Raw genomic sequence first — 15,228 nt, forward strand, 5'->3', positions numbered from 1 at the left:
TCCCATTTCAACACAACCTCAACCTTTGCTGGATTTACTAAGACCCCCTAAGCAAAATTACATGTCCCAAGAACTAGACTTCCTCCAACCAGAACTCACACTTGGACAACTTACCAAACAACAAGTGCTCCCTCAACATCTCCCATGCCATTAGTAGGTGTTCAACATGTTCCTCCCGATCCTTGGAATAGATGACGATGTCTTCAATAACACGAAAATAAAGTGTAAGAAAAGAAAGGCCTTATATCTCAAGCCAAGAGGGGGGTGAATTGAATTAACCCTTTATAATGATCTTTTTGAAATCTTTATGATTTCTTGATAAGGAATAGCATGATTGGATAAAACTAGCCTAATGACAATTAAGAAATGGAAATTGAAAAGATTTAAAATGGAAGAGATAAGGATGAGAGAACTTATGAACTTGAGGACACGCCACTTGAAATGATCCAAGATGAGTGCCAATGTTGGACCACCACTTGCTTTGCACAAGATAAGATCCAAAATATGACTTAGAGAATTATTTCTATCTCAAAAGAAGATAAGCAATAATACAAATCACTCTTAAAATTCATTCAATTCAAAGGTGTGTACAAATTAGACCCCTAGGTTGCGAATATAGCCTTAAGGATGAATTAAGTGGAGAGTTTTAAGGGATGTGGGACTTGGAATGCTTCCAAGTCTGACCAGCAGCATCCTCAAGTGCTTCTTAGTCCCACATCTCTTAATTCTTCCATTCCTAAAGGGTTTATAAGCTTCCTAACAAGTATAGAAATCAAAAACTATAAATTATGCATGTTTACTTGCACTACAAGCAACAAAAGGAGAAAACTTATTTATTCTTCTTTTCTTTTAAGTCCAAACTATGTGAAGTCCCACATTGTTTTTTCTTTAAAGAAAAGAAGAGTTTATAAACTTCTCTACAACCAAAATAAAAAAAAGAAGACAAAAGAGGCAAATACACGCAAAGAAACCTATTATACTCTTTTTATGCTTCTTGTCATCCTTTTCCCTATATATGATCACATCATCCCCCCAGGTTGGAGAGGATTCAACCTCAAATCTTGACAAAGCTGCAAAAAAGAGATATTAATGACTTATTTCTTTTATAATCCAAATGAACTCCTCCTAGATCAAATGTTAACCTGCAAAAAGCATGAAACATTTTGTGAATGAATTGATGTTTTCCAAACAATGTATATAAACAAAGAATGTTAAAAGAAGGCTTCTTTAGAATTGGAATTATTTGCTTAATGAAAACTAGTAATCCTTCTTTAGAAAAATGTTTATTTTTGTCTTGAGTTAAGGGTAAAAAAAAAAACATTAACTCAAGATGTGGTTTGGAAATGGTGTGTGATGAAGTGGAAATAAGAGATGAGAGAGGTGGAATATTTTTACAAAAAGAGTTTAGGAAAGGGAGAAAGCTTAATAATTGGAGAAAAGTAGAAGGATTGATTCCTTTAGAATGATGGGAGTGGAAGGTGCCTTCAGTAGCACTTCCTTTGTATCTAGGACTCGTTCCTTCTCCATTTCGCTCACAAGTTCTTGTTTTTCTTTCTTTTCTCTCATTTTCTTCTTTTGCTCTTTCCTTTCTTTCTTTCCTCTCTTCTTTATCTTGAAGCAACTCTTTATGAGAGATGAGACAATTATGCTTGACCTTCTCCTTTTCTTCACCTTTCTTGGACTTCATTATGAGGTGGTCCTCATGTATTTCCTTTGAAGTGAGAAGTTTCAATATAACCTTGAGTCCTTGAAAAGTAAAGGACATCCTATTGGTAAGACCATTATGTTAAAAATTTCTATCAAATTGCCAAGGTCTACCTAATAAGATGTGAGTTGCTTCCATGGGAACAACATCACAAAGAACCTCATCTTGACACTTTCCTATAGAAAAGGAAATATGAACTTGTTTATTGACCAAGATTTCACCCTCCTCACTTAACCATTGAAGCTTGTAAGGCTTGGCATGCGTGACAGTGGGCAACTTGAGTTTGTCCACTACACGTATGCTAGCCACATTGGTGCAACTTCCCCCATCTATTTTCATGGAGCAAACCTTGCTAGCTATAAGACATCTAGTGTGAAAAATATTTTCTCTTTGAGTTGTATCAAAGTCCTTGTGGACTTGTCCCAATAGACGTCTTATAACTAGTAGGTCTCCATTTAAAGGACCCTTGTATTCATGTTCCCTAGAGGAAGAAGAAGAGTGAGAAGTGGAAGGTGAAGAACGAGGAGAGTCATCGGTGATAACCTCTTCTCCTCTAATGCATATTGCCCGCTTGTTTGGGCATGCAGATGCAATATGACCATGGCCTAAGCACTTGAAACATTTAATTTGACTAGATCGTGTAGGTGAATTAGGCTTAGAAGAAGGCGCAAGGTTAGTAGAAGGGCAAGATTTATGAATGGTCTCCTTAGAAACATCTTTATCTTTTTTCCTTGATGATGAGCTCTTGTATAAATTTTCTTTTGAAGAGCTTGAAAACTTGTTGCGGTAGGACTCTTTTCTTAATCTATGTACCACAACATCTAAGATCTCATCATCATGGAGTTTCACAACATTCTGGATGTTTCTATTGAGACCACTTATAAATCTAGCTATTTTTGCTTGATCGCTCTCGTGTGTGTTAGTACGATGTAAGAGCACTTCGAGTTCTCGAGCATACTCCTCCACACTTCGACTACCTTGGGTAAGCCGTTGGAGCTTAACCAAGAGGTCCCTAAGGTAGGGTGAAGGTACGAATCGCTGGAACAACAAGTCCTTGAAATGTTCCCACGAGCTCGCGTGTGAGCCCATGGTGGTAATGTTCATCCTAGTTAGTCATTGCATGGTGTATCCTTCTAAAGCTAATGTAGCTAACTTTACACGCAAAAAACCATCTACACTATACAAATAAAATATTTGTTCTACTTTGACTATCCAATCTAAAAATATACAAGGATCTTCTTCTCCTTTGAAGGGCGACAAATTCACTTTAGGCAAGTGAAGACATTGGTCCATGGCTTTATCTTCTTGATGCTTTTTTATGTACCATGACCATGATATGGTACCATATTAAACTTCATATTTTTATTAAATATTTTTAATTTAGATTATTTAAAATTAGAATAAAAATTTGAAAGGTGGAAAGTAGTACCATATTGTTTAAAATTTTAAGAGGTTAAAAATAACACAGGATTTTTAAAGTTTTAAGGGGTTAAAAGTGGAGAGTAAAACTATTACTTTATGTGATTTTTAATCTCTTAAAATTTTAAATAAATGGAATTAGTCTTCATTCTTAAAATTTTCATTTAATTTTAAACCAACTGTAATTCTAAACAAAAAATATTTAATAAAAATATCACTTTTAATAAAAATATTAATATAAAATTTATATAAATTTAGCAATTTAAAGAGATAAAATTATTGTATTTAAAAATAAGACTAATTTAAAAAAAAAATAACGAATATATAAATAAAAAAGCATTAACCCTATCGACCCAAAAATCATTATCAGGTGACAAAATCATTCACTATCCATTAATTATTTAAACAATACAACAAAATGACAAAATTTGACCAAATTGAAAAAAAAAATATTAAAAATAAATTGAATAAACTTAAGTAAAATATGATCAAATTAATTTTAATTCATGACAAATTATCTTTATTTTAATTGTTTTTCTTCTTAATTTTTGTCTTAAAAATATAGAGATTTTTTTTTCAAAATATAGTCATAAATATTTATCAATGACTTCCTTACACCGCTCTTTATATATATATATATATATATATATATATATATATATATATATATATAAATATATAATATGTTCTAAGTATTTCTTTTTTGAATAAAAGAAAACTGAGTATAAGCAGAACTCAATGATGGTGTTAGATTTATGAAATTCATACCTCAATAATTAATAAGCATTAAACCCTTAACTTGAGCCGTTTCCATTTTCTTACTAGAATAGAAAAGTAGAAGGTACCTGGAGGATTGACCCTTGGGATTAATGAATCATGGTTTCAGAGCTTTCTTCTCTGATGGAGATAGAGAAAAATAAATATGAATAATAAGCGTGCTCATAAATGGACATGATTTCTTAATATAATTTCTCAGAGTTTATTTTACTAAGTTTGAATAATTATAATTTGATTCCTTTAATAAATTAAATTATTATTAGTTTTTACACAAACTTTTAATAACATATATGCTTATAGCCACATTCACTTACATCGCTTTATAATTTGCTAATAAAATATAATAACATTAACCCATTTAATATATATATATATATATATATATATATATATATATATATATATATATATATATATATATATATATATATATATATATATATATATATATATATATATATATATATATATAAATGAGCCCAAATTTCTACGAGATACCATTCAAAAAAGTTGGACGCTGTATTTGCAAATATTAATATAACCACGAAAACAACTCGACAGCATGTGGTGAAATTTCAAAGCACCTTCCCTGTCCCACTATATATATATATATATATGCCTACCTATGCTAAGGTATCACCATTCAGACATAATCTCAATCCTCTGCATATTCATAAATCTGTGTCTGAGTTCCTTTCTGTTGACGGATAGGTTGTTTTGTGGTATTTGAGACCCTGCTGAGGTTTGGTGTTAGGATGATGAGAATAATGGGGTTGAGAGCAGTTATAGTTTGGTGCATATGGTTAGGGTTGATAGAGTTTTCAGTAGGAGGAAGGGTGAGGCACTACAAGTTTGATGTGGAGTACATCATCAAAAAACCAGATTGCTTGGAACACGTTGTGATGGGAATCAACGGCCAGTTTCCAGGGCCAACCATCAGGGCTGAAGTTGGTGACACTCTTAACATTGCTCTCACCAACAAGCTCTTCACTGAGGGAACTGTTATTCACTGGCATGGAATCAGACAGGTTCTTTTCTTTCTTTCTTTTCACTATCTTTTATGTATGTCAGCAAGTTTCAAACATAATGTTCCAAATGGTTATTAATTGTTGATGTTGGTTTTGTTGTTTGGTTTTGAAGGTTGGAACTCCCTGGGCCGATGGAACTGCTGCAATTTCACAGTGTGCTATAAATCCAGGAGAAACTTTTAACTACAGGTTTATAGTTGACAGGGTAATTACATTTTTCTCCTTATCGTTAACCATGTGAAAGACACATGCTTCTATTATCCATTTATATATAAGTCTGTAAATTGATTACTATCCAATGTCTTAATACTTTGAATTTTGAGTCCAAAGGGTTGGTGTAGGAAAATGAAAGTAAGAAAGAGAAAATAGAGAAGAAAAAAAAAGTTTTTCAAAATTACATCTTTTTATTTTCTTTTGAATTCAATTAAAAGAATGTCATTATTTGGAATAAATTTAGTCACATTTTATATAATATATTAGTTTATATGGTGCAGCCTGGAACATACTTTTATCATGGACACCATGGTATGCAAAGAGCAGCAGGTTTGTACGGTTCACTGATAGTGGATTTGCCAAAAGGACAAAACGAATCGTTTCATTATGATGGTGAGTTCAACCTTCTTCTAAGTGATTTGTGGCACATCAGCTCACATGAACAAGAAGTTGGACTCTCCTCAAAACCATTAAAATGGATTGGTGAACCTCAGGTAATTAATAACTTCGTTAAATTAACACAAGGATGTTGTTTTGCACATCTTATATATTTTATTATGAGTTATAATAATGGAAAAGAAATAAAAAAATGAATAATAATTAAAAATAGGAAACTCTAAAATATTTCTATTAAACAAAGAAAATGCAATCAAACAAATAAAAGAAAAATGTTTAGTAAATATTGCTTCTTTTATCTTTGTAATACTATTTACCCAAAGGTTTATAAATAACATGCCATGAACCAATCGAAACATGTTAACTTTTCCTTCCACTTATATGACAAAAGAAAAAGAAATAGTGATTTGATTGAATGATATAAGATCCAAATCAAAACATCATATCAAATTCTTAAAGTAATCTAGAAAAAAGGTGCACATGTGACGCATCTGATTAAAGTAGCGTTCGATTTTTATAATGGGGCATCTTTGAATCCTTCACAACCCTACCTTTACCTTTACCTTTTTTTTTTCTTTTTCTTTTCCCTTAAACATATTTCAAGATAGCGTAGTTTCACATTACTTTAAAAATGATTATTTAATTTTAGACTGTTCTACATACAAATGTGCAATTTACTAGAGCATTACGCGTTAAGTGGTAGTTCTTTTATTCCGTGAAAAGGAAGAAAGAAAAGAAACACAAAGAAAAAAGAAAGCTACACATTCTAGAATCTAATTCTCACCCTTTGCTATATTTTTTTCACCATTTTTAGACTCTGTTGATAAATGGAAGGGGACAATTCAATTGTTCTCTGGAAGCTAAATTCGGAAACACCACTCTACCAGAGTGCCAATTTAAAGGTGGTGAAGAATGTGCCCCACAAATTCTTCATGTGGAGCCAAACAAGACCTACAGAATTAGGGTTGCCAGCACCACTTCCCTAACTGCACTCAACTTAGCCATTTCGGTGAGTTCTATATATATGAACCTACCTATATGAGGGATGTTTCATCTTATTTTCTCTTTTTGCGTTTTCTATTTTTAACTTTTTGTCTTTTTGTTGGATTCCAAATCTTTTGGTTCACCATGCCAAAATTGTAAAACTCTCATCACATCACATACACATATACACACATCTTAATTAGTGACTATTATATATATTTGATGAGGATATTATAAGATATTTTACATTATGCTCACTCAAACCAAAATTCGGAAATTGGAAAAATCCACAGCAATTCATCACATCTATTACTAATTTTTTGTTTACCAACAACAAATAATTGAAGTGTTAGGTGGTGTTATAGGCAATAGAGACTTGACTAAGGTATCAAAGAAGTTGAAAAAGGATGTAAAACACTTATAATTTTGAATGGTCCATCTTTCATATATAATATAAAAAAAAAAAATTAGTGTGAATGCATGACTTTTTTTTTTTTTTTGTTTTTTGCATACATCCGAAAAGACCGTTGTATGTTGGAACTTGAAAGAGTCTCATGTGGTTGATTTAGAAGGATTAGAAATTAGTAACACAAATATAAAAGTTATAATTTATTATATGATGACTATGATGTTTAAGATAACTATTAAAAGTTATAAGTTATTACATGTAGGCTGCAAATTAAAAGAAAATATAAAAATGTATTACATACTCTCTGTACATAAATTATTTATTGTAAAGTAATAACAAAAGAAAACACCACAAAAAATGGATGACAACAAAATCGGAATGGTCGCTAGAAAGGAAAATATTCTAGTGCTGAATACATATCTTAATTAGGTGTATAGAAAATAAAGGTAAATATGGGTGGTGTTACAAAATAATGGCAATTATTCTTTATTCAAAAGGATGTACTGGTTTGGAAATTAGGGTTTTATCTATATGAGTGGGACTCACTTAAGTTGTTGTCGCACACCAAACATTGGAAAACGATAATGGTGTGTCTAACATATATAAAAATATTAGAAGAATAAAAAGCAAAATACGTGTATCATTAAGATTCCACGGGTTTTGGTAAAATATACATTTCAATGGTGTAACTAAAGAAAATCCTTCTTATGTTAAATCATGATTGTTAAAATGGACTTGCTTTTAAGAAAAAAAATATATTAGCAATTTTATTTTTTTAAATAATTGAAAGGTAACTAGTTAAAAAATTCTTTATGTTGTAGGATCACAAACTTGTTGTGGTGGAAGCTGATGGAAACTATGTTACACCATTTGTGGTTGATGACATGGATATTTACTCAGGTGAGACCTACTCGGTTCTCCTTCGTACAGATCAAGATCCAAACAAAAACTATTGGCTTTCAATTGGAGTTAGAGGAAGAAAACCTAACACCACACAAGGCTTAACCATTCTGAACTACAAGACAATTTCTGCCTCAGTTTTCCCAACTTCTCCACCACCCGTCACACCCCTTTGGAATGATTTTGAACGTAGCAAAGCATTCACTAAGAAAATCATAGCCAAGATGGGCACTCCACAACCTCCACAACGTTCTGATCGTACAATTTTCCTTCTCAACACCCAAAATCGTGTTCATGGGTTCACCAAATGGTCCATTAACAATGTGTCCCTAACATTGCCAGCGACCCCTTACTTGGGTTCCATCAAGTTCAAACTAAACGATGCTTTTGATCAAACACCTCCACCTGTGACCTACCCTCAAGAGTATGACATTTTCAACCCTCCTGTGAATCCTAACTCAACCGTTGGCAATGGGGTGTACAAATTCAACCTTGGTGAGGTTGTTGATGTGATACTGCAAAATGCAAACCAATTGAGTGGAAATGGTAGTGAAATTCACCCTTGGCACTTGCATGGGCATGACTTTTGGGTTTTGGGATATGGAGAAGGCAAATTCAAACAAGGTGATGAGAAGAAATTCAACTTGACACATGCACCATTGAGGAACACTGCTGTAATATTTCCATATGGATGGACTGCATTAAGGTTTAAGGCAGATAACCCAGGAGTTTGGGCCTTCCATTGCCACATTGAACCACATTTGCACATGGGAATGGGTGTGATTTTCGCGGAGGGTGTTCACAAAGTTGGAAAAATTCCAAGGGAAGCATTAACTTGTGGGCTTACTGGGAAGAAACTAGTAGAAAATGGACACTACTAAAACTAGATACACTACATGTGCTTAATATGGTCTTACTCTTTTAAGTGTATTATTCCTTTATTCTTCTTCAAAATTATTTGTAGATTTTGTTATGCATTTTTTTAAATCTCTTTTTCTTTATGCTATTTAACAAATTATTTTGTCACTAATTTTTCATTTGAAAAGAAATGATTTTTTATATAAAAAAAAATCACATGTGAAATATTTATATATAATAATTAATTTTTGATGACTTTATTTGAGAGATGAGAACAATTGATTATTGTTTATGATGGGATCTTATTCTGACATGTTCATTGATGTTTCTAATAATTTTTTCTGAGGGATAATCTTTGACTATCAAACGATGTAGACTATTATGTTCTCTTCTTTCTTTAGACACATTGTTGAGCGGTTTCTCTTTTTAAGTTCATTTGAATCGTCGAGTGCTTTAGATGATATTGACAAGTTTACCTCCTTAGACGATGTATCTATCTGCAATTTGAAAATGAGTTGTCTAGCTCTGACTTGTTAAAGTCAGGCTCATCGCTAAATCTAATATGGATGACTTCTTCTACCCTTAAGGTTCTAGACTCAAACTCTAAATGCTTTTGGAGTTTCCGAATAATCAAGCATAGATCCTTCATCGCTCTTGGAATCAAACTTCCCTAAATTGTCTTTAGTGTTTAGGATGCAACATTGACAACCAAAAGGGATGAAAATAAGAAATGTTGGGCCTTTTATTTTTCCACAATTCATACGGGGTTTTATTGATAACTGGCCTAATATAAACTCTATTATGAATATAACATGCAGTGTTAACTGCTTTTTAATAAAAGTCGCTTAGTGTAGGAAGCTTGTGTATTAGAAATGAGAGTAGAATTGCAGGTTTTGTAAGAGAATCGTTGAGAAAGAATTAAACAATAAATGCACAAATATTATTTGCGTTAGTAATCTAACAAAGAGAGTTGGTCTAGTGGTTAGTGTGTGTGCAGTTTGTAGTCTACTGTTTGGCGTTGTCTTCGAACCTTGGAAGACCATATTTGGGAAACTTTGATTTAGTCGTCTCATCATTCTTCCTTTCTGTGTGGTGATCAACTTGGTAAGATTTCTACGTATGACCTCAAGTCCAGTAGCTTTCAGCTTAACAAAGAGTTTATCAAAAAAAGGTTCACGAGGAAGGCTGGATAGAAGCTAGTAGCCGATGTCACTTGGATCTCTTAGAAAGGCAACATTGATGTCATAAAAGTGATAAATCCGATTTGGTTGCAGAAAGCACGCTCCTTTGGCTGTAGCTCATTGGTTTCATGTTTGAATGAGAATGGACTTGTTGAAGCATGATTTTACTATCTACAAATGTCCTTGCTTTTACCAAAAATGATATTTTCCTAAATGATGCCTCACGAGACCAAGAATTCAATATCAATAATGTAAGACAGATACAACTAGAGGAGATGATATGGAACAACATGGCTAGATAGAAATAAGCTAAGAACTAAAATAAAACAATTAAGAAATGGAATTAAAAAGACTAAAAATGTAAGACAGAAAAAAGAGGAAACTTATGCTTTGGAAGGCATGCCACTTGAAAGGATCCAAGATAAATGCCACAGCGGATCGCTACTTGTTCTTCACAACATAAAACCCAAATTTAGATTAAGAGACAAAACTTTCACTAGTAAAAAACGAGGCTACTAACGTGTCCATTATGCTTCGGTTGGCCAGAAACCGAAGCATAAAATGGGACGGTGACATTTTTGAAATTATTGGTAAAGTATATGCCTCGATTCTATCTCAACCGAAGCCATAGAGCACCTACAGCCTCGGTTACAAGGCCATAAAACCCGCGAAAGTTGCCAACAAAAGACTGTTCAACTTACAAATATCTCTGTGTAGGGTTTTTGGCCTCAGTTATCCTCAGAACCGAGGCCAAAACCCCCTGGTCCAACTAAGAATCCTATCTGCAATGTGACAAATATCTTTGTGTAGGGTTTTTGGCCTTGGTTACTCTCAGAACCCCTCTGCTCCACTAACATTATTGCTCTGTACTTTGACGTTTGAACTGACAGACTTTCTAAAAGGGGGCTGTGGCCTCAGTTCCCTACAAAACCGACGCCATATCCTCCTCTCATTAAGTTAGATAGTTGTAACGTTTAGATTTTCACAAAAGGTAATTAATTTTGTCCAGGGGTTTTGGCCTCGGTTCTCCTTGGAATCGAGGTAAAAAGGTTCATTAAAATTGCAAAAATGTCATTTAATTTAATTTTTGAATTTTTTCCTAGGCACTTTAGGCCTCGGTTCTTTATAGAACCGAGGCAATAACATGTGTTTAGGTTTACATTTCGCGAACAAAGGCATTTTTAGATAGAAAGCCTTCATTTGGGTTTAGATTGTGCTGCTGCTCTCTCTCGCCCTTAGGGTTCTCTCCGCCAATGTTGTTCTCTTCTTTACTCCTCTGTCGAGGCTTCACAAGAAGGGGAAACACCCATCTTCACCTTTTTCTTTTCTTCTTGTTTCATTTCTCCTCGCAGTGAGGGAGGTGCGAACCTCCTTTTCCTCTTCTCAAACTCTAGTTCGTGTTTCGCATGGAGGGAAGACTCTCTTCTCGCCTCCCTTTCGCAGGGAGGCGAACTCCAACAGCCCGCGCCTATGGCCCTTAGTCAAGATCACTGCGAGGGTTCTCAAGAAGAGGGAAGCACCCATCTTCATCTTTTTCTTTTCTTCTTGTTTCGTTTCTCCTCGCAGTGAGGGAGGCACAACCTCTTTTTCCTCTTCTCCAACTCCGGTTCATGTTTCGCATGGAGGAAGACTCCCTTTCGCTTCTCGGTGTTGGTTCGTTTTTGTAGGAAGGAGTCGACTTTGATAGCTTAGGCGTATCTTTCTTTCTCAAGATGTGGTAGCAGCGATGCCTCCGCGTGGGTTCAATTTCTGGTGTCTTCGCGATGAAGGGAAGTCGCGTCTGACTCTGGCACGAAGTTTAGGGTTTCTGACCTCGTACCGATTTGGGATTTTTTTTGAATCTGATACGTGCGTTTTGGGGCTAGGGTTTGGATTACGATTTGGAAATTTGGGGTTTCTGTGGTTCCAAAATTTTCTTGCAATTTGAAATTTGTAATTAAGGTTTTAATTGTTCTAATTTTGGGAATTTTAGTTCGAGTTGGGTTTTTGTTTAAACAATTCCATATAAGAGCACGTGATTTTAAAACAAATAAATAAAGGGCTTTGACATTGGTTCTAGCCTGATCTGCTGGCATAGACCGATGTTATTACCTCGGGTGCAGAAGAACCGAAGTAGAAACCTTGGGCATATTACCTCGGTTGGAACCGAGGCCAAAAGTCCCCACCTTTTTACCTCGCCAGTATAGGCTTCGGTTCGAAAATCGAAGCGTATTGTAAAAAACAATCGTTGTCATTTCCCTTTGCTACACTAGTGTTTATCTTAAAGAAGTAATGCAATTGAATGCAAAACAATCTTTGTATTCAAATTTGAAAGTGTTCAAGGTATATGTATAAAGGAGACCTTATGTTGCTTATAGAGCACTAGGAGATGAAATAGGTGGTTAAAACTAAAGGATGTGGGACTTAGAGGCCTAGAAATCTGGACAGTAGCTCTCAAGGCTGTTTTAAGTCGCACATATCTTAATTCTACAACCCTTGTAAAGGTATATAAGTTACCTAACTAGTCTAAAGATCACAATTAAAACTATACATGAGATAACTTACACTAGAAACAACTAAAAAAAGAAGAGACTTATTTATTCTTCTTTATTTTAAGTTCAAGTTATGTGAAGTCTCACATTGCTTACACCTTAAAGAAAAGAAAAATATATAAGCTTCTTTACAACCAAATTAAGAAAGAAACTATAAACTAGAATCGGAAAAATACAAGCCTAAGAAAATTTATGCTATTTCTTTTTATGCTTCTTGTCACTCTTTAAACTCTTCATCTTTCCCTTATGTATGAGCATATTACGAGAGGAAGACAAGTAGAATACCTCCACTCAATATAAACAAAATACCTAGTGTTAGAAGAAGTAGACTGACACCTCAGTGGTCTAATGAAGTGACTTAGGTTGTTGAAAACGCTATCGTTAACGCGATTGAATTAATTAATATATACTACTAAATTATAGCAACTTAAGTATTGTTAAGATAGTAGCCAACAAAATAGAAAGGGTATATTCAACCCTAAGTCGTTTCCCAATAAATATGAAATTGATTCTTAACAAAATAATTCTTATAAAAACTATACAAAATGGTTAGTAAAATAAAAATAATAAAGAAGATAAAGATAAATAAAATATTAAAGAAAAAAATAACAAAAGATAGAAAGAAATAAATTTATAAAAAGATTTAAAAAGGTAAAACCAATGATAAGGAAAATAGGTTAAGTTATTTTTATATCAAGTAAAGAGCTAATTAACCAAAATACATTATTGTTAAAGTTTTTACCACTAATCAAATTACATTCTCAATTATTGGCACAAACTCATTCAATCACATGAAAGTCTCTAACTTTAATCAAAATAAATTCTCAATTAAAATTAAAAACCCTTGAATTCATATCATTGATTTGTTATGTAGATTTAACACCTTGCTAACTTGCTATAATGTAAAATTCATTACTTTTACTTGATTAAAAAGCAAAAAAAAAAATAGATAAAAAAATCATACCAAGAATCAAAAGAAAAAATAAATTTATTCATCTAACCTTATACTCTAGTTAAGAAATTATAACAAAATCAACCAAGAGGCTTAGCACTCCATGGAATGTGGAAATAACATAAACATAGAAAAAGAGAGGGTCACTATAGGGAATACATTTATTACCGACGGCCCTTAGGCCGTTGATAAATTTTGTTTATCGAAAGATTTTCCGAAGGCCTCTAAAGTAGTACTTTATCGAAGGATTTTGACCTTCGGTAATTCACACGGGACATTATCGAAGGAACTTGACCTTCGGTAAGTGGTTGGTGTATATGAAATTAGAAAGTGGGATTTTTCCCTCCCCTTCATTTCGCGAAAGCTCTTCTTCCCCCAATACCAACTCCTTCTTCCCCTCCTTCTCCCAGCCGCTTGTGCACATTGTTCCCTCCACCCATTTCGTGTCTTCGAACCAGAGAAGAGCATTTGTCGTCATTGCGCTCCAGCCTCGTTGTTCAATCAAGGAAGCCATCTTTGTCGTTGGGCCGACCATTCCAAGCACGTCCATAGACTCATCTTCTCGAAGGGCCTTGGGCGTTGGCTACCGGTGTTCACCTACGTTGGCTGCCGGAGTTCGCCTCTCACATTTTTATTAGGGCAAAAATCAAGTATTCCCTCTCACATTTTCATTTCGCACCGAAACACATATTCCCTCCCTTCTCTGATTTCAATCTGAGAACCCTCGCAATGATCTTGTCCAAGGGCCGTAGGCGTGGGCTGTTGGAGTTCGCCTCCCTCCATTGTGCTTCAACCATGACGTGAGATCGTGAACCACCATTGGAGTTCAATCGTACCTCCGCAAACCTCCATTGGCCTTAACTTCACTTGCGGTTTGAGGACTCCTGTTGTCGACACTTCACTCGCGATGTAACATCCCTTTGTTCCCCAACTGAAACCTTAGAGATATGATATACATGTGTTGGAAATGTGGTGTAGTGTGTGATTCTGTATTGTTCTGATGATTGAATTGAACAATTTGTAAATGTATAATGAGAAACACGAGAGTCCTGAAGTGGTAAGCCATATCCAATAGTAAAGGCAATTTTCCAGCCACCAAACATAGGGTACCTAGGTTCAATCTCTAGCTTTTATCTCTTCAAATCCTCAATGCAAACTGATCAAGATGTTTTCTTGAGACATGTTGAGCTTTAAAAGTGTTAAAATAGATTCAGTTTCAATTTTGGACTTTGTTGTAATTTGTAATTCATAGAATTCTGCTTCTTTACCTATTTTTTCTACAAATTTTAGTATAATAACAATGCTTCTTAGCAGTTGTAGGTTATGTACATTCATGTTGATACACAATAGGAGTAGGCATTTCTAGGTAGGTTCCCTAAGTTAGGATTTGTTCCATTTTTCCTCTTTCATTTGATTTGCCTGATCTTGTTTCTGGTATCTAGTTCTAAATAGGAATCTAGGTTAGTTATTGTAGCATTTGCCCAAGTGAAGGAATTGGCACATTTTGTTTTTTGAAATAGAGATCACAAGACCCCAAAATGGACTTGATATTTTCCAAAGAACTTTTTAAATTGTAATTGGGATTCCCTTATGTAAATGTTTAGAATGTCCAAAACCTTGGATTCTTTTCTGTGTTGTTTGCTTTCTTTACTGTTTTGTTCCATTTTTTACCGTTCATAGCTTAGATTCTACAAATTCTTCCTTTAAGTTAGCTACGTGACCATTAAAAAGCTTCGGTTCCTTATAAACAATACTTGTGAGGTTTATATAAAAAAAAGGTGAAATTAAGTTAAACTTGAACTAACATAAAGTAATTAGTTCATACAAATTTTGACTTCAACTTAAATTGATCTAATTTTGATAAAATCGCATTAA

General features: G+C 34.0%; 1 protein-coding gene across 1 annotated transcript; it reads left to right on the plus strand.

Moving 5' to 3' along the window:
* Positions 1-4,461: 4,461 nt before the first annotated feature.
* Positions 4,462-8,804, plus strand: LOC108320002 (L-ascorbate oxidase). Its single transcript, XM_017551341.2, has 5 exons — positions 4,462-4,929; positions 5,042-5,134; positions 5,424-5,636; positions 6,353-6,547; positions 7,753-8,804. Exons 1-5 carry the CDS (start codon positions 4,657-4,659, stop codon positions 8,710-8,712), a joined length of 1,734 nt encoding a protein of 577 aa, XP_017406830.1. The 5' UTR covers positions 4,462-4,656; the 3' UTR covers positions 8,713-8,804.
* The last annotated feature ends 6,424 nt before the right edge of the window (positions 8,805-15,228 follow it).

This window comes from Vigna angularis, chromosome 6, assembly GCF_016808095.1.
Source record: "Vigna angularis cultivar LongXiaoDou No.4 chromosome 6, ASM1680809v1, whole genome shotgun sequence".
NCBI classification, from domain to species: domain Eukaryota; kingdom Viridiplantae; phylum Streptophyta; class Magnoliopsida; order Fabales; family Fabaceae; genus Vigna; species Vigna angularis.